The 20,765-nt window shown below is 40.2% G+C and overlaps 1 protein-coding gene across 3 annotated transcripts in view; it reads right to left on the bottom strand.

The window, feature by feature from the left end:
- The window catches only part of CXCL12 (C-X-C motif chemokine ligand 12), a 143,726-nt gene extending 123,990 nt beyond the window's left edge, over nt 1–19,736 (bottom strand). For all 3 annotated transcript variants that reach the window (XM_073596957.1, XM_073596955.1, XM_073596958.1), the window contains exon 1: nt 19,583–19,736. In XM_073596957.1, coding sequence (XP_073453058.1) covers nt 19,583–19,643 — 61 coding nt within the window. In that variant the 5' untranslated portion in view covers nt 19,644–19,736. The remainder of the gene's footprint in view (nt 1–19,582) is intronic.
- Nucleotides 19,737–20,765: the final 1,029 nt, after the last annotated feature.

The raw sequence follows: 20,765 nt of genomic DNA, 5'->3' as shown, positions 1-20,765 counted from the left end.
GACATTGAGGGAACCCCAGACAGGTAAGTGTCCTAATATTAAAAGTCAGCAGCTATAGTATTTGAAGCTGCTGACCTTTTCTTTTTTCATGAGAGGGGGAGAGAACCTCTTTAATACAAAACCTGGCTTTATTTTCGGGGGAAACACTGTACAACCACATATTGAAAAAACAAAAGCATTGGTTACAAAAATGCTCAAATTCAGGGACGTGTGAGAGACAAGTGAGATTTTCTCATTGTAATGTGTCTGTTTTGATTGCTAGTTTAAAAAGCACTTGTTCCTTTACACTCATGTTTTTCTCATCATAGTTATAGATATGATTTACAGATGGCACATATATTCATGGAGGTAATGATCATTAAATGGTAAACTTTTTGCCCTTACTGTATCTTACATCAAACACAGATGAATGCTTTTCTGGGGAAATAGAGAGGAAAAATAACTTTGTTGACAGAAAAGAATGTCAATATCAAAATGTCTAAATTGACAGAGCAGGATATAAAGAAATCCCAGATTGCCTTATAAATTATATACTCAGGCCAAGTGTAACTTGATTTTCTACAGCTGGGAATGTTTACAAAATTAGAAATTCTTAAAAATGTAGACATTTTAAAAGAGAAGAAACTATTGGTTCAGTATGAAGATGTGCTGCTTACCCATCAAAAGCATATATAAAAGGCAGGAAGCATTGAATTAAAAAATAAATTAGTATGGGCTAGTATTTGATCTTTCTGCCAATAACATCAGAGTGAGGCAACAAGGTACTAAAAAGGCTACATTCTAAACTAGCTTGGCTAGAGTATTTCTGATTCTACACTTTGTAGAATCTACACTTTGTTTGGTATAAAAATAAAGAAATGAATTATTTAGTAAAATCACTGTTAAGCTATTTATTACTATATTTTCTAGTTATTAACGCTTATATATGCTTATATGCTGAATGCTTATATGCATGAGCAAGCGAGCCTGCTCAAAGGCTGGCATGGAAAAATAAATGTTGGTGTATGTAAACTCACCTTTAGTAAACCATACCCAGTGTTTTTGATATAGATGTATCCATATTTCTTTTAAATACCTGTTTACAAGTATGACATCCACAGATCTAGACTACTGAATTGAATGCTTTAGTACCAGATAACGAAATTATTTTGTCTCTCTTTTATTCCCAGTGGTGGTCTTAGAGAGCATTTTGAGATGTACAGTAGCTTTGTGTTATATTTCAGCAACAGGAATTTGAAAATAAAAGACAGATTCAGGTTAGGTACCAGTTGATGTAGTCTCTCTTATTAGCTATAATTACCCAATTTATATGTCACGTCATCACTGGACTCCCTGCTGTTAATTTTTTTGATGTCAGTGAAGCTAAGATGGTGTGTAAAATTGAATCTTGTAACTCACGCATGTAAAACTTTGAAAGTTTATTGATGTACATAGAGGTCTATTGGGGTGGGGGGTGGTTAAGATTCTTCAGCTTTAATTTCTACCCTCATGGAGGTATTTGCAGCCAACCTTAACATTTTAGTTTTTAGAGGAATGTCAACTCCTCTTATCTTCAACAGATCTGCTACCATTACCCTACAAAGTGAACAAACACATATGACATGGAAAGCAAAAGACTTTCCAGTGGGGTCATTTTGAAAGTTAAGTGGTAAATAACTGTCCAAGATCAATTACTTTATTAGGTCACAGCAGATCATGAACTCCTTGACTTTTCTACTAGTGTATGATAATTCTATGTCAGCAGGAGGTCAGTAGCTGTTTTTATGGTCAAAGGCCAACCTGTCATTGACCCCAACAGTGACATTGTCATAACTCTATTGTATTATCAGTGATTGTTTTTGTTGCATATAGAATATATTTCATTTGCCTTTAACTGCCCCAAGCAAACATGCTACACTTAAATTATCTCAGTATAAGCACACTTGTAAAAACAGTCTTTTTTGGGTTGACCATTCTGCTTAAAAGTCATCGAGCTAAAAACACTGTATTAAAACTCAGACAAGGAAAGCATTAAAGTTAATCAAATATGCACTGTAAGCAAACAGATATTTTTGTGATTTGCGCATGTTAAATTGTGAATATACTGATATAATTACCATGGCAGCAGAAGATTTAGCTGCTTCCAGGCCAATAACGCCTGTAGTAGCCCCTAATGTTATTCTACCACTTTTTCTCTTGGTCATAAGAGTTGATTTTTTGAAGGACACCTATAGGCATGAGATAAATGGTGGTATCCTAGCCACTACAATAATGCCGCATACACACGTGCGGATTTTCCGTTGGAAAAAACTTGGATGGTTTTTCCGACGGAATTCCACTCCAGTTTGTATTGCATACACACGGCCACACAAAAGTTCTCTGAACTTTCGACCGTCAAGAACACGGTGATGTACAACACTACGACGAGCTGAGAAAATGAAGTTCAATGCTTCCAAGCATGCTTAGAATTGTTTCCGAGCATGCGTAGGAATTTTGCGCGTCGGAATTTGTACAGACAATCGCATTTTCGGATAGGAACTTTTTCAGACCGAAAAATTGAGAACCTGCTCTCAATCTTTAACTGGCGGTAACTCCGCCAGCAAAAGTCCGATGAAGCATACACACGGTCGCATTTTCCGACCAAAAGCTCTCATCAGTCTTTTGCTGGCCGAATTTCAGATTGTGTGTACGGGGCATTACAGTTAGATTATAAGACAAATGTTTTTTTCTTTTGGGCACTCTGCAGACATGCACTGACCAATTAGTGTAGGTATTACTGCCATGTTTTTTCAGTACATGGCAGAACAATCCAATCCTAAGGTCTACTGCAAATTTCCAACTGTGATTATGCTGTGCCTATGTTAGCCCAACAATCTCTTACGCTCCCAGGTTTCCTCCAGCAATACAAAAAAAATGTGTAGAATATTAATTTGCAGGACTTTATAATGGTTACATCCTTAAACAAAAAAAATTATGATTCTGACCACTTCTTGCAGTATCACAGAGGGGTATTTTATCACCTAAAACCCAACTACTACTGCTACTTTCTTTTTAAATGTCCCCCAGGTTATGATAACTACAAAAAAAAAAAAAATACTCACCTTCAACCTGGAGCCACCCAACTCTTCTTCACTACAAGAAGTCCTTAGTCATCTGGGTTGAATGATGCCCACTGCCATTCACTCTGGAAGACTGAGAAATTATTATAAATGAAGGACGTCATGAACTCATCCCTGAGCACAGCACCATGCACTCACATGTGGTGTAACTGCCATCTAGGACCACCCACCAGAGGACCACGGAGAAAGGAGATCCACCCAGTGAGTCCTGTGACTGGACAGAAGACATCTAAACAAAGCATAACTTAATGCCAGTAGAGGCCTTAAGGGGAGAATGGTGGCCACTGGGGGGTATAGGGCAGAGATGGGCTTTTAGTAGATGTTAAACCTATTAGAAATGCCATTTGGCTTGTCTAAGCATGGTGCATCATTGCCACTTTTTAAAAATAAAATATTTTCACTTTGTATTGATATTTTATTGCATCCCTGTGATGCTGATCTCATGTAGCTTCTATTCTGGCACTTTCTGCCTAAATGTATGTTTTATAGTGAGGGCTACATATAATTTCTCTGGGTGTATTTCTAATGCTTCCAACAGTAAATCTTGTTAGAGTAATGTGTGTTGAAATGGCTTGGATGACTGTGTAACAGGGTGACAATTAAGAGACAGGAACACAATATTGTCATCCTATAAGAGGAAGTGCTTGAATAAACATCCTCATGGCAGGATCGCCGAGTATTACAAAATACAAATTTAATGAAGGATGTTGATTTAAAAATATTATAAATGTTTTTTGAAATTATACTAGCAAGTTAAAGAGAAGACTTTAGTGATAGGGCTTACATATACTTTAATGATGGGATTTAAATATATTTTAATACTTGAGATTTTAGTGATGGGGTTTACATATATTTTAACACTATTCAGGGGTTTATTGTTAACTAACTATATCAATACCTTCTTTAAGGGGTCTACATATAAAAAATACACCATGCGAACATGTCAATCATTTGCACAGGCTCCATGAATCGTCACCATAATTTACCGAATGGGTTTATTTCCTACAATTGTCATCGCCATCTAGTGGCGATAATGCTGTATTTTTCTTGACTTGGGTATTTTTAAAAATACAGCAGTAATTCCACTAGATGGTGCTCACAATCCTAGTAATTTTTGTGTACAAAGGCCCCTAAGATGTAGAAGCTAATCAATAGTTACGAAAACCTTACCTAGTAATTAACCCACCTGAGAATGGCTGATCCAGTCCTCACACTTTTATCTATCCATATAAATGAATTCACCAAATGTTCTAAATTAAAAACTTTCTTTCCATAATAGGGCTGTACAGTAAACATTTAAACATTGATTGTTATCATTAGTCTTCCCAGAGGGTCGTTCTAAATGTTTTTCTAACAGATCCCTGTGAGCAGGGTAATGGTTTGTGGCATCTGCCTGCTGTTATTTGACTTATTTGGCCAGGACTCTCATTCCTAGGATGTTATGCACCTGTATATATTTTAAAGTTATTTTTATAGCCTTATACAGTATGTTCTTGTTTATTCAGCTCTGCAGAATAGGCTGGAACTACCTAAATCGGTTATAATTCCTCTTTATTTTGAATATCAAATCATATCACATGTCCATACTTTTTCCTATATGGAGAACTAAAGTGAATATTTACACCATGTTTTCGTGCAGATTTTCAACTCATTTTGGGTAAATAATGTGAGCAGCCAGGGAGCTGTAAAAATAGACAGTGGAGCCATGGTTTTACCACCCCCCAACTAGCCAGCTTCAAGTTGACATGGACAGGGGCTTGATGCAGCAGAAATCTATGCAGTAGGTTGCTATTGGCATATAGTTCCACCACCAAACCTGACCTATTGAGAGAACAGGTTGATTCCGTAACTGTGAGCCAAGCACTTGGCTTGCGGTTGCAGCATGGTATTCCAAATAAAAATCCCCTTTCAGTTGCAGTACGCAAACACTGTAAACCACAGGGCTGAACGAGAGAAATCACCTAATTCCCCCGTCCACACTAAACATCACGCATGATCGAATTTCCCTAGCTATTTCCCATGAATACCCAAACAGTAAATGCAACTGATTAGACAAAGACACTGCCAACAATTTTCTGCACAGCTCCTTTAAGCCCTTGTTCACATTGAATGCGGCTCTGCAATTGTGCTACATCTGAAATTGCACGATTTCAAAGCTGCATGTCGGTGCGACTTCGAAAGACATCTGTGTGGCTTCATCCATGGATTTTTATGCAAGTCGCACCTGAAATCGCCAAAAGTAGTGCAGGAACTACTTTTCAAGTCGGCGTTGCACCGATTTGAACAGTGCCATTGCCGACAATAAGGTGCGACATGTAATGCGATTTGACCTGTCAAATTGCATGACAAGTCACCCTGGTGTGTATAGGGGGTTATTTTCAGATTGAAGGATGTCAAGTGGAAGGATGCTGACACAGCAACCTATGGCTCAGATTTCAGATTTTTTTTTTAGGAAGTGAACAAAACTTTCTCTTTGTATGGCCAGGCTAAGTTCACACTGCTGCAATGATGTAATGCACACACCAGCGCAAAACACAAACATTTTAATAGCCCCCCCAAAGCACCTTGCCAATGCACATGCTTTGCAGCGCACCACAACACATGGTAACACACTATTGTGTCTTGTGCACTGCATTACAAAAAAAATCATATCTGCACCTTTTTATTGCATTTTGATGCATTAGGCTGCCAATTCAAATGAATGGACTGCCTCAGTGAAACACAAGTCAATGCGTGACTTTGTAGATAAGTTAACCCAGATGCTCACAGTAACTTTGGCGATGATTTAAAAGTGAAGAGTGCAAAATTTGGTGCAGCTCTGTATAGAAACCAATCAGCTTCCAGATTTTATTTTGTCAAAGCTTAATTGAACAAGCTTAAGTTAGTTTGGCTATACATTATACAATATTCTGTTTCAAGTTTTCTTTAGATTTACCAAAACCATATAATATGAGGTCTAACCTAAAAACTTTCAATTTGCATGCAATCAGGCAGGCCCTTGCACTACATAGTTAAAGGTAAATCTAAAGGTAATTGAGCAAGAAAATTGTATAATGTATGGCCAGCTTTAGAAGCTGATTGGCTACCATGCACAGCTGTACCAGATTTTGCAGTCTCCAGTTTTAGTAAATCAACCCCTTTATGACTTATGATGTGATAAAAATTTACTTTGCAAAACCGTGTTGAATAATTCTTAGGACCATCCAGGCACTGGAAGCTAAGACTCAATGAAGCCTCTAAGCAGTGTTTTGTTTTTCTTGTGTGTTTTTGTAGTCCTGTGCCTCACATGTTACAGATTTGTTCAAATACATTAATTATTATATTATTATTATACAGTATTTATATAGCGCCAACAGTTTACGTAGCGCTTTACAACTTGAGGGTAATAAGTGATGATGGTTAGTTTGCACAGTTGGTTTGAATAAATTCATGTATATATTTACTCATTTGATTCAAACTTTTCCTTACAGCATTAGCAACAGCTAACATGTCCCCTTTATTGATGTATTTTAATAGTGCTAGTTCTAACATGAAGTTGAGCTTGTGATTTTGCTCGAGGGCAGAAGGTCTTTTGTGGCACCTGAGGGCATGGTGGAACCATACTTAAGCAAACACAAATGTATTACCATATGTAGTGGAGAAAACAATAAAATGTACCTTAATGACCATTCATATGCATGAACTCTCAGATCTGTGGCAGATGACCTGAAATGTAGCTTTTTGTGTTTTTTAGGGTATAATATCATATGTATAGTTTGATTTTGTGCAGGTTTACTATAAGTGATGGGATCATGCGGGTCCCCCTCCCCACCCCAAACAACACATACACTTCTCACCTTTGTTGTGCAAACACCTTTCCAAACTTCACAATCTCGATAGAGCACAATTGACTCTGATTTCAAACTGTCAGTTCTTCAAACAAAATTCAGCTACTGCTCTACTGAATGCATGTAAAGCACCAACTGCTATCATAATTGCCGAGAGCTTTAATTTGATAATTATTCAGACACCCAATTCTGTCCCAGAGCTTTCTAGCTGGAAATACAGTAGCCTGTATTTATATTCTGTAGTCCAGTATGTACATTTTCTTATATATTTTTTTTTGCTTTCTAACTACAGTATGAAAGATTTTGAGAGTGCGTGGTAAAATGCTCATTTTATTTGTGTTTGTTTTATTGTCAGCACTAATGTTAGCAATTGGTGTCTGCATACATTTAGTATCTGAAATTTGTTTGAAGAGTAGAGAGCCAGGAATTAGAGTGAATGGTGCTCAGGGGAGCTGATGGAGGTAGAAGGGTGTTTGCACTACAAAGGACCCCCTTTCCTCAAGAACTTCTTTTATCTGCTGTAATGGTTCATCAGAGCCCTTCTCCACTTTCCCCTGTCTGTTTGTTCTTATCCATAGGAAAGCTTGTAAAATAGAATGGCAATTGAGTCTCATTAGGGGGATACTAAAACCGTGTTGGTTGAGCTTTGGACGTGCCTGTAAAAAAGCACCCAAGGTGCTCTTCTCCCACTGCTCCAGGTTGGCATAGCGGTGTGCTGCAAGAGACAACCTTTGGCAATGGCACTGCCATGTATGTGAGTGGCTAGTATGATTATTCTATGCCGTAATCCTGTTGTAAATGTCTGGATCTAGTCACAGGTCAGCAGCATTAGGATAGATGCTTCCATAGCAATCAACATAGAACACAGAACAGAGAGAAGGAGAAAAATCCATGTTCAATGCCTACACAATAATTGTTTGGAAACTGGTTTGTGTCACCCGACTTGCAAATGGATATATATATTTATATTTATATATATATTGTGTATGTAGCCAGCGTAAACCCATCCTAGTATAAAGTCTTCTGTGACATAGTCTAATCTCCTTAGTCCTCATGCACACTAGCGTCAAAAACATTTAAATGTGCTTTTCAAATTAAGAAATTTTTTTATTACTGGTCTGCTTAGCGTTGGTTTTGTGGAGAGGGAGGCCCACTCAAAATGAATGTTGCCACTCCAAAAATGTGCCACAAAATGCAGGAACATCGAAATGAGAGGAAAAATTACATTGGAAGCATAAAAGTTGCTTATGCTTTCCAGGAAACTTCTGCAATTTGAAAAGTTATATGCAAGTTTGTAAATGTGCATGAGACCCTAGACAAGGATTGTGTAGGGGAATGTTTACACAAGTGTGTGCAAAATAAATACGTGCTTCAAAATATGTAAAATGGACTTTTATGCATCTACTAATCTATCAATTGCATGTAAAAATGCATAAACAAAATACAAAGCACCTCAGATGTATAAATGTGAACATATCCTAAGCCTGCTATTACTAATAGTTGCTGGGTTTGTAAAGCGAATTGTGCTTTGTACATGTGGGGCAAGTCCTGAGCTACTAGCTAGGCCTCAAGGGTTACTCGCCACCAGTTGCCCCGCCCAACCCCTACCTTGCCCCACCCCTAATTCTGCCCCTAATCATGCCCTCATAAATTATCTCATGAAATGACACTTAAATATTTTATGCAGAATTAAGTTACAGAAATAAATATTAACAACAACTTTATCAGTTCCCCTCAGCACAGCCTCACCAGTGCCCATCGATGCAGGCTCACCTGTGCCCATCAATGCAGCGTGACCTGTGCCCATCATTGCAGCGTGACCTGTGCCCATCATTGCAGCCTCACCGTGCCCATGATTACAGCCTCACCGTGCCCACCATTGCAGCCTCACCATGCCCACCATTGCAGCTTCACTGTGCCCCCATTGAAGCCTCACTGTGCCCAACATTGCAGCCTCACTGTGTCCCCATTGCAGCCTCACTGTGCCCTCATTGCAGCCTCACTGTGCCAACATTGCAGCCTCACTGTGCCAACATTGCAGCCTCACCGTACCTAACATTGCAGCCTCACCGTGCCAACATTGCAGCCTCACTGTGCCCAACATTGCAGCCTCACTGTGCCCAAAATTTCAGCCTCACCGTGCCCAACATTGCAGCCTCACCGTGCCCAACATTGCAGCCTCACCGTGCCCAACATTGCAGCCTCACCATGCCAAACATTGCAGCCTCACCGTGCCCAACATTGCAGCACCACCGTGCCCAACATTTCAGCCTCACCGTGCCCCCCTTGCAGCCTCACCATGCCCACCATTGCAGCTTCACTGTGCCCCCATTGAAGCCTCACCATGCCCCCATTGCAGCCTCACTGTGCCCTCATTGCAGCCTCACTGTGCCCCCCTTGCAGCCTCACTGTGCCAACATTGCAGCCTCACTGTGCCAACATTGCAGCCTCACCGTGCCTAACATTGCAGCCTCACCGTGCCAACATTGCAGCCTCACCGTGCCAACATTGCAGCCTCACTGTGCCCAACATTGCAGCCTCACCGTGCCCAACATTGCAGCCTCACCATGCCCAACATTGCAGCCTCACCATGCCCAACATTTCAGCCTCACCGTGCCCTCATTGCAGCCTCACTGTGCCCAACATTGCAGTCTCACTGTGCCCAACATTGCAGTCTCACTGTGCCCAACATTGCAGCCTCACTGTGCCCCCATTGCAGCCTCATCGTGTCCCCATTGCAGCCTCACTGTGCCCCTTGCAGCCTCACACATCCCAGCATTGGACCCGCATTCTGTCTATCACAGGAGCAGGGTTAGGAGGAGGTGGGGCTGTGTGTGATGGCGAGCAGAGCAGAGGCAATTTCAATGTAAGCTGTAGCAGCGTGCTATACTGCTCGGTGATGCCGCGGCTCTCCTCTTCCTCCATGCTCTCATCCACTGGGGCAATCACGGAGAGAACCCAATCAACCCTGCCCGGTTGTTTGCCCCCCCACTCCCAGGCAGCCCAGCTCGCAAGCCCTCATTTTCCACTCGCAAAATGCAAGTAGGCAAGTGGAAAATGTGAGGGCTGCAATACATTATACAACTATGTAGTGCAAAGGCCTATCTGATTGCATACAGATTGAAAGTGTTTAGGTTTGGCCTCATATTATATGGTTTTGGTAAAACTAAAGGAAAATTTTATAAGAAAATTGTATAATGTATGGCTAGCTCTACTTTCCCACAACTCAATTGCCTGCAGGGAGCAAAAAGTAAAGCCTTGTGTATGTCACTTTTCACTTGGAGTTTACACAGAGCTCAGGACTCTTTCTTCGCCACCATATGACAGCATTGAGCCATCATCAAGAACCAGAACAGACATCTGGGAGAAATGGGAGTGAGTCATATACTCCCCCATACCTAGAAATATTTGGGTTTTCTCTTGGCTTCTGAGACTAAATGGAACAGGAGGGAACATAGGGAAGATGAATATGTACTGGTGGGGAGGAAGGAAATTGAAGCTATACACTAAGAATTAGGCAAAATATACCCTTTCAATGGGGCCTTTGTAAGTCTGGGGGGGCGGTGAAGTGGATCTATTACTTATCTTATTACCTGCTCCAGTAAGCTCCTGCACTCTCCTCCTCTCTCTCCCCAAACCTCCAGCCTGTGGGCGATCCCACAGCGTCATTATGTATAAAACAAGTCCATTAACTCTACATTGTACATGTAGGAAGCCGAAGTGTCCCACGGCCAGAAGTGCCTTTGATAGGAGGCAGCGAGAGGCCTGTCACATGGACCAAGAGAGCCCTACAGGAGCAGGTAATAAGATAAGTTTTTCTCCTTATACTAGCACTAGTAGGGTTGCCACCTCATCCCTTAATGATACAGTTTCTGTGGCTGAGGTGGTAATCAAACTCACTTAGTGCCTTATCTGCATTAAATTAGCCTCAGCAATTCATATGTGTTTGGGTTTAAAGGGTTGAGGTGGCAACCCTAAACCCTAGACTTAATAGGCAGTTAAGCCTTGCAATATGGGGGGGGTGTTGCAAGAGTACATTTTGAATAATTCTCAGAGATGAGATCAGCTTTAAAGTGCTTTAAAGTGTTACTAAACCCAGAACCCTGCATTCACTATATCTGGTCTCCCGCAGTACACAGAACATGGAAATTCAATTATTTTAGTAAACAAATATAAACTACTAAATACCTTTTCTCATTCACCTCTGACTGTCCTATGAGGCTGCATGACCCCTGACTTTCTTTCTGGAGAGTGCTGATCACATGTACCCTGAGCATGTGCAGAGTGCCTCCTAGGGCTCTGTTCTATCAGCAGATGGATTGGGGACTGTGGAAGAATGGGAAGATCAGAGAAGACAAGATCAAACAACCTTTTTACACAATACGGATGATTAAGCCCTTAGGTTCAACAGAGAGTATAACAAGCATGCTTTATTGCCTATACAGACTGATTTTACTGTTGTGAGTTTAGTAACACTTTTTAAGTGAGTGTTTTGCCCTGCATGGGCGCAACAAGGATTTCCTTTAAGACAATTAAAGGAATCATACAAAGAAAGAATACGATAAAAATCAGATCCCACAGTGGCTCTGCAGGAGCAATTAAGGCATAAACATGCCTATTTTGTTAAACAAGATGCACATTTATGTATTTAGAAAACTCCGGACACCTCCTCCTAGGTAGAGTTGGGCGAAAGGTTCAGCCGGAGCATGAGTTCAGGCCGAACATTGGCTGTTTGCCCCCTTTTGGGAACACCCAAATTTGCAGGGTGTTTGGTGGGTGTTGGCCCTGCCGAATGTCCTGCAATGCACTGCACTCTGCACAGTACATTCTGCGCCCTGATGGGGCAAAGCTTTGCCCTATCAGGGAGCAGTATAAGCTAGTTGTTAAGGAGCGGGGTTGGGAACAATCAAAGGGCTTTCCCGGTGACAGCTGAATTGAAAAAAAAAAACATTTGCAGGTAAAATAATAGTAAAAAAAAAATGCTGTGGGCCGTAGGAGAACTTCATGCCAGTTTGTTTTTTAAAAACGGCGTAGGAACCCCCCAAAATCCATACCAGACCCTTATCCAAGCATGCAGCCTGGCAGGTCAGGAAAGAGGGGGAATGAGGGAGCTCCCCCTCTGAACCCTGAACCATACCAGGCCACATGCCCTCAACATGGGGGGGTGAGTACTCTGCTCCCCCCCCCAAAGCACCTTGTCCCCATGTTGATGGGACAAGGGCCTCTTCCCCACAAGCCTGGGCTGAGGTTGTGAGGGTCTGCAGGCAGGGGGTTAATCGGAATCTGGAAGCCTGCTTTAAGAAGTTGGCCCCCAGATCACAGCCCCCTAGTGATAAAAACACAGAGAGTGTTTGACAATTCCTTTATTAAGGAGCCTTGTCCTCATCAACAGCCCCCCCCAGCCCCAAAGCACCCCTCCCATGTTGAGAGCATGTGGCCTGGTATGGTTCAGAAGGGGGTGTGCTCGCTCATCTCCCCTTTCCTGACTTTGCCAGGCTGCATGCTCAGATAAGGGACTGTTATGGATTTTGGGGGGCCATACACCATTGTTTTTTATTGGGGGAGGCACCACGCTGCGTTTTTCTTTGTTTTTTTAAATAGAAGGGTGACGCAATTGCAACCGCAAGTCAATTCAAATGTGATTTAACTATTTTTTTTTCTTTGGAAATGTCATTTTTGCTGCAGCATGATTTATGCATGCAACAGATGCGCCACTTTACATGCAGACTAAGGGGACCCCCAGGCACTATATTTAACCTCCCTGACGGTATTCCCGAGTGTGACTCGGGGTTAAATTTCAGCACCATTAGCGGTAACCCTGAGCCTCACTCGGGATTACATTGCAGGATCCTGGTGCGGTGTTACTTACCTTGTCCCCAGGATCCTGCGATGTCCCCCACTGTGTCTGCGGGTTGTGTCCTCCTCCGAAACCTCTCTGTGCCAGGCTCCGTTCCCTGTGAGCGTCGCAACGCACGGGGGAGGAGCCTCGCGGCAAATTTAAAAAAAAAAGTAAAAATCATAACACATACAGACAGTACTTACTCTTACAGCATACATTACTGTATGAAATTATTTCACATCCCTTTTGTCCCCAGTGCTTTGTCCAATGCCCTGCATGCAGTTTTATATTATATATACTGTTCTTTCTGCCTGGAAACTTGAGATTGTCCATAGCAACCAAAAAGTGTCTCTTTACGTCAAAAGTGGCTTTAGACCAGCTAGAAAACAGCGATAGTAAATAAGAATACTTGCAGAATTGAGCGATAGTGAATTGTGTTGAAATTTATTTTATTATTATTATATTATTTATTTTTTAATTATTTATATTTATTTATTATATTATAATTTATGTTTTTGTGTTTCAAACTTCATCATACCCGGGATATCTACTAGACTCTTGGTGGACAGATATAAGTGTGTTATTGTTAAGAATTACAGGCCTACAATATAAAACGTCAAATGTCCATGCAAAATAATTGTACCGCTTTCAGCACCTAAAATCCGAAATAATCATACCGCCAGGGAGGTTAAGGGCATTTTTCATTTTTATTCTTTCACTTTAGGCATCATTAAAATCACTGCTCCTGAAAAAACTATAGTTTAAAAAAAAATTTTGCAGTGATACATGTCCCCCAGGGCAGTACCTGGACCCCCATACCTTTTTTAAGGCCAATTACTTGCATATACGTCTTCAAAATGGGAACTTTCGATTTTTCTTGTTCAGCTCCCATAGACTTCAATGGGTTTTTCGCTGTTTGGGTCAGAGCTGTTCCCATGTTCGGAGTTCTGCTGTGAACTGAACAGGGGGGTGTTTGGCCCATCTCTACTACTAGGAAATCAATAATGTTCATTTGGGAAAACCCACTGTGGAATCATTTTTCCCCCAAGAGCAATCAGCTAGGAAATGTGTGCTTGGATCACAATCTGTGTGCTCAAGACACAGGATTCTATCTCAATCTGATTGTTTTGGACAGATCAGGTTATGGTCATCTCTTGTCTATGGGTGCAACACTTATGCATGCAATAGTTGAATCTCTATGATTATATATAATATGATTATACTTTTAGGGGAATGTTGTTTGCCTGGACTATCTTGTGGACACATTAGTGATTAAACCAGAATATCCCAGTGCAGGCTCGGGTAGGTAGTTCCCTCCAGGATCTACAAATTTATAAGCACATTTACTAATGTGACCATATTTTGTGGCACTTTTGGAGAAATACACATTAAAGATGAAGAGTTTAGGGTAGAAATTGGGTAAACAGTAAAGCTGGACATATACTTGTAGCATTTTGTTAAAAAAAAAAAAAAAATTCTTGAACATTTGTTTTATAATGGTTAGTGGGGTCAAATCGATGTTTTGTTTTTGACCATAGTCCTGAAAAAGATTTGATGAAACCAGATGTGTTTTAGTCCCCCCCCCCCCCCTTGCCCTAAACCAATTCTCGAGTTAACTGGGAAATATGGGTTCATTTGTGTTCGACTGGCAGACAGGGCTGCTGTGCTGTTAGAGATTACACTGTGTATACAGAGATGGCTCATGGCTGAGAGATAAGAGGCAGGGTGGCCAGTTAAACATCTAGCCAGACCAGATCTTGCACACCATGAGTTCTTTCTTTTTCCTTCTATACAGATTGAGAAGAAATCTATACAAAGTTGGAAAATTACATCCACAGCGATGCGCAATAAAAATATAATTCAGAGCAGATCCTGTGTGACTTATGGAGCCAGTATGTAGTAAACCTAAACTACGCTGCAGACGGGACACATTCCTATAGGATATGATATGCTTGGATCAATGTGGGATTAATGTCACAGACTGACTTTATCAGTAGAAGATGTACAATTATCAGTTCCTTTCGTTTTGCAATAATTCACTGATTGTACTTGCAGCCAGAGTCATGTTCCCATAAATGTACTGCAAGTAGTACAATAACTTGGCATATAACAACTACATTTTTACTAGTCATGGAATGACTTGGGAAAGGAGCATAACAGCGCCACCAGCTGGTGTTTGATGCAAACTGGAACTTGTAAGGCTGAGCAAACTAAAAACTGTTTATGGGCACAAAATTAGGAAACACAAAGGAACAATACAACTCTGCAACCATGCACAAAGAGCCAGATTAACAGGCAACAATAATCTTGTACTGTAAGGCATCCTTCTTCATATTTAATAAAACAAAGTAATCCATAACAGATAGAAAGATGGATTCAGGTAATTTTTCTCCTGGACTACATTTTCACAAATTATTTACTAAAAGCGTGCGATTATTTAGATAGCCAGACTTGTGTTCCTTTGACCACACAGTCATGTGCAATGGGATTTTAATATATAGGAATATTCTTGGGAATGCAGCTCCACTTACGTTGATGAAAATAAAGATATTTCCCCTGAAGCTGGTTAAAAAGTTTTTTTTTTTTGGGGGGGGGGGGGGGCTAAGCTATTAGTTCACGCACATAGAAACCAACTGATTAAAGAACCACATGCTGATTTGTGGAATTGTAAAAGGCAGAAGTATAGGCAAAATTGGATTTACATACTATATAATGGAGTAATTGTGGATTGTTACAGATTTACTAAAATAATACAATTTAATACAGAAAACAATCTTATTTTCTTGCAAATCCTTATCACGTTTTCAGAAAGTTTAATATTCCATTTTGAAGCAATAAAGAGTTATGTGCATTGCTTTAACACCAGGCATACTTTATTTTTATAACCCTGGACATTTAGACCAATATATGTGGCTGATCTTTGACAGATAAGCAAATCGGATAGCAACAATGGGACATTTTGGAAGACTAACAAATTCAGACACCTACGGCATACATCTAGTGGATAATCCCCATACATTGAGACTTGAGTTCTCTTCTATATGCGGTGTATTGAATTAAATTTACAAAAAGGAGAGTTTTTTTTTTTAATTTCTCTTGAACTGTGCTGGGTATTGCATGATTATTTCCTGAAAATTACTCTTTACTAACTAAATTAACAGGGAAACGAATGACAAAATGCAGTTGTGGAAGATAGAGACAAATCAGAAAGAATTCTTGCTTAAAATAAAACGTTTTGATTGTTTTGCGAAGAGCAATGACCCTGCTTTTGCCTTCCATAGATATAAGCAGTATATATCTGAGATATTTCTTAATACATAGGGATACTTAAAAGATCATACTATGTGTTTTGTATCATATGAATGCTTTTAGTAATCTTAGTACATACAAGCTTTTATAAACGCATACCTTGTGCGTCTAGCGATCTTTTTTGTTCATACCTTATTCTGTGTATTATATCAGATTTTAACACACTTTAGTAGTACATATGGACTATTATAAACTAATTTCTTGTTCTGTGTATCATACTACATTTTAGCCCTGTAGTACATAAGACTATTAATAAGCTTATACCCTGAGTTGTGTATCATATGAGAGTTTAGCACATTTTAATAGTATACAGACTATTATAACCTCATATCTTGTTCTGAGTATCATATTGTTTTTTAGCTCTATTCCTTGTACATACAGACTTTTAATAAGCTTATACCTTGAGTTGTGTATCATACCATTATCTATTTAGAAATATTTCTTAGTACACACAAACTTTTATAAGCTCATTCATTGTGTTGTGTATAAAACGGCAGTTCATTCAGTGTCGGTTCTACTTGTAATTAAAAGGAAATCTACTAGTTGTATATTTTTATTTGAGGGCTGACAGTGTGGGTGGAAGGACATTGCTCCATGGAAGAAGCGCTACAACACAGAGGCTGTCGGGGGGTGAGCAGGCTGGTACTGCTGTGCTGCCTCCTCTGACATTCCTCTTCTGCACCTCATCGCACACCTGAATATATATCATGCTATAAAAAGCCAGGCACTATTTATTGCCGACCTCATCTGTTCCAGATTTGATTTTGTCTGTGGCTTTGCAGATCAGCGGGGTTATCAGGGCGAAGAATCTGTTAACCTTTTAGGGGCTAGCCTTTATTGATTGAGCTGAACTGGCGGAGATAGTCTGTGTTCCAGATGTTGGTCACTGATACACTGACTTGTAGGATGACTACTAATCAGTGGAAGGGGGTCTGCTCTCCTCTGTTGTCCTGCTGGATCCCACACCCTCCCTGACTACTGCTTCCTTTATTCTGCTATGTTAATACTGTTGTGGCCTTCTCCCTTTATTCTTATGGAAAGTAATTTGATGGGCTGCTCCAGACCCCAAACAAATCACCGTGTGTCTTTTATACAAGAAACACAGGCTGGAGGTTACAAGGAGTCGGGCATCTGAATGCTCTTGATGAAAGGTGGTCTTGGCTTGACAAAGGTGACAATACTGGACTGAATAAGGTGGTGATGGAAATTTCAGGTATAGCTCCCCAGGACCCCTGGCCACTGCCATACAGTCTTCAGCCTGGGATAACGTGTGATCATAGTATAGCCCTCCAGGAGATGTTATGTCTGCATGTACGAGGATTAGTCATATTACAGAATCACACATTTGGTATGCCTATCAGGTCACATAGTAGACAAAACGGATAACTGATGCTATCAATCACCAGCAAAAGACAAACATTGTATCTCTTACATGAGATACATGTATTCACCAGAACCAACATTGTAAATTGAATTCTGTGTGTGTTGCAAAAATAAGCAACACAATCCGATATGTTATATAAATATATACAACAAGCATTAAAGATAACAAAGTTTTGAACGATATTGCTGCAAATATGTTGACTACACACTACACAATCTGACTGTACAAGTTTCTTTAGAGCTGCCATCATTAGGTAGTCCGAGGGTCTACCTGATTGGATACAGACTGATTGGATCGTTTAGTTAGGTCCGTATAACATACTTTTGTTACATCTAAAGTTGACTATACAAAAATTGTAGTCTGATTGTAAGGTGTTTGGTGACCCCAGCTTTAAACTCCTAGACCCAAATCATGGAAAATCTTCACTACCCAATCTTTAAACAGTTCAAGTTCTTTTTAATTTTATTGATGCAACAATTGCCGCAAAAATCAGTTACAATAGATAGCAAATTAACAGAATGTGGTTGATTTAGTCAAGGAATAAAGACAGTTCCTAGATTATAAACTCTAACGAGCAGGGCCCTCTGATTCCTCCTGTATTGATTGTATTGCAATCTGCCCTCATGTTGTAAAGCGCTGCACAAACTGTTGGCGCTATATAAATCCTATAATAATAATAATAATAATAATAAAGTTCACTAAATAAATGTTCATCGATCTTAGTAAATATGTTCAAGCAGTCTTCATTTAAGAAATGTTTCTGCTAGAATATGACTTACATTTTCCTGGTTATTCAGTATTTATCAGTTACTTTGCAAACACATTTTTATTGAAAGCTATTTTCATAAACAATACACAGGGATCCACATAAACTTCAAATACATAAAAGTACACATGTTGGCATAGTAGCATACACTTTTCACAGTAATCATTCGCTTATCTTTGCTTCTGTAGTAAATTAACCCCATGCACACAAAATCAAATAGAAGATGAATGACACAGACTCAGGGTGATAAAATATTGTTATATAGCAGGATAGGAAATTATGTGCCCTCTAGTGCCACAGAGACAGTGGGCTTCCCATTTGGATGAAGGATGTGATGGCAGCCACCATCAGCAGTACATAATAATGTAGCCTGGAGCTATAAGAAATGGTACTGGTGGACACCATTTGGATGAAGGGTGTTATGGCAACCACAGTAAGTGGGATCATTATTTGGGTGAAGGATGTGATGGCAGCCACAGTCAGTAAGCTCCCCATTTGGATGAGGGATGTGATGGCAGCCAGCAACATCAGCACATAATAATGTAGCCTGGAGCTATAAGAAATGGTGCTGGTGACACCATTTGGATGAAGGGTGTGATGGCAAACACAGTCAGTGGGCTCCCCATTTGGATGAAGGGTGTGATGGCAAACACAGTCAGTGGGCTCCCCATTTGGATGAAGGGTGTGATGTCAGCCACAGTAAGTGGGCTCCCCAGTTGGATGAAAGATGTGATGGCAGCCACCAGAAGCAGCAGCACATAATAATGTAGCCTGGAGCTATAAGAAATAGTGCTGGTAAAACTCATAGCTAGAGGGGAGGTCACTTTGTGGGAAACAGCACAGCCGAGCAACCATGCTTATGTCAGTACAAACACAACACATGGAACAGCTGTAATGGATTCATGACTGAGCAGGGAAACCAATACAAAGTAACCAGGTAAAGTAACACACCGAACCACTCCAACACCTGCACAGGGAGAAGCCACATTTCAACAGTCTGCACTTCTCATCACCGCAAAAACCAACCACACTTAGAGCAACTAGTGCACAAATAACGAATGTGCTTTGTAAAGCCTGACTCTGCTCAACACATGTTCTCCTCTCCCTTAACATTTATCTCGCCTTGTGCAAACACCGGAAAACTAATCACCAACCATCATCATCTACAGATCACACCGAACAGATGGGACTGCTAATGTAAAAAAATAACACTTTCTACACCAACTTATGATTGAATAAAACAAGCGATGGAGCCAACACAGAAATCCCATGTGTGGAAGTTGAACAATAATGTTGCCCTGTGTTAATAAACAGATGACACTTATATACTTTTTGTGGAAGGCTGCCCTGTGTACTTACCGTCGGAGAGGCAGATAGTCCCCAGCAGGAGGGTGAGGATTGCAAGGTTGCTCAGGTCCATGTTACTCCTGGATGGCTAGGCTCAGCTCTGGCTATGTTCTCTAGCAGAGTCAGTGTGAAGAATGAGCTGAACTCAAAGAGGAGAAGCCTGGAAGTGCAGAGCAGGGGGAGGAGAAAAGCTCCAGTGATTTATCACCTCTGGCATGTTATTACATCCTTCCTCTATTAAAGAGTTGGATGGAAATCAGCAGATCTCTATTTCAGCATAGGTAGGTTATCTGCTAATAGCACGTGAAATCAGAGTCCCTCTCATTTCTAATGCTATAGATTTTGTCCCTGGGATGTTTGCATGTTTTTTTTGTTTTTTTTTTCTGTTCTGGCATCGGGGATTCCCTGGGTGTTCTATAGTGTTAGCTGCATCAATTTCCATCTGTTACACATTACTTAGCAATGCGGACATGGATCTATTGGTTCTCCTGTTACCTGGCTGGACTCTCTAGGGATGGAGCAGATTTACAGAACAGAAGTGTTACTTGCAGAGGAGCAGAATGACAGGTTGAGTCAATTCTTATAGTCTTGGAAAGATGGAGTGTAGAACAGATAATGAATCTATAATATAACTGTATAATCTAAAGCTGGCCCATAGATGGATAGAAAATCGAATGGAAAATCACGTTAGCAGACTGATTGTTCGCTTTTCATATGGTTAATGTGCTTACTGCAACAGTTGGTTTACATTTCAAGATCGAAAATGAACGAACATGTTGGAAAATTGTTTTTTAACAAACAATTTTCTAATCATTTGTAGGTCAGTTGTTAAAAAAAAAATGTAAATGACATGCTCATGAGTATTAGGGGTAGTAGTAGAAATGGATCAGAGAAAAACAATGTTTAATGTTGAAAACGGTCGGAAAAAGTTCGATGACAAATTTCCCATACTATGATTGGGCTATCCAATGTTAGATTGATAGAAAGTTTAATTTTTGTTCCAATTTTTGTTCAGTCTACTCATTTATGGCCAAGGAACAAGGATAACTTTGCGCTTACTCAGTGGTGTAAGCGGCTAACACAACAAATAGAAATTTTGTAATAAACAATAGGTGTAACAAGGTGTAGCGCTAAACAAATAATATGAAACAAATAATAAAAATAATATTTTTAGAAAGTCTCTGGTGTCTTTTTA

Source organism: Aquarana catesbeiana, linkage group LG08, assembly GCF_042186555.1.
Source record: "Aquarana catesbeiana isolate 2022-GZ linkage group LG08, ASM4218655v1, whole genome shotgun sequence".
NCBI lineage: Eukaryota > Metazoa > Chordata > Amphibia > Anura > Ranidae > Aquarana > Aquarana catesbeiana.
This window is presented reverse-complemented; position numbering and strand designations above follow the sequence as displayed.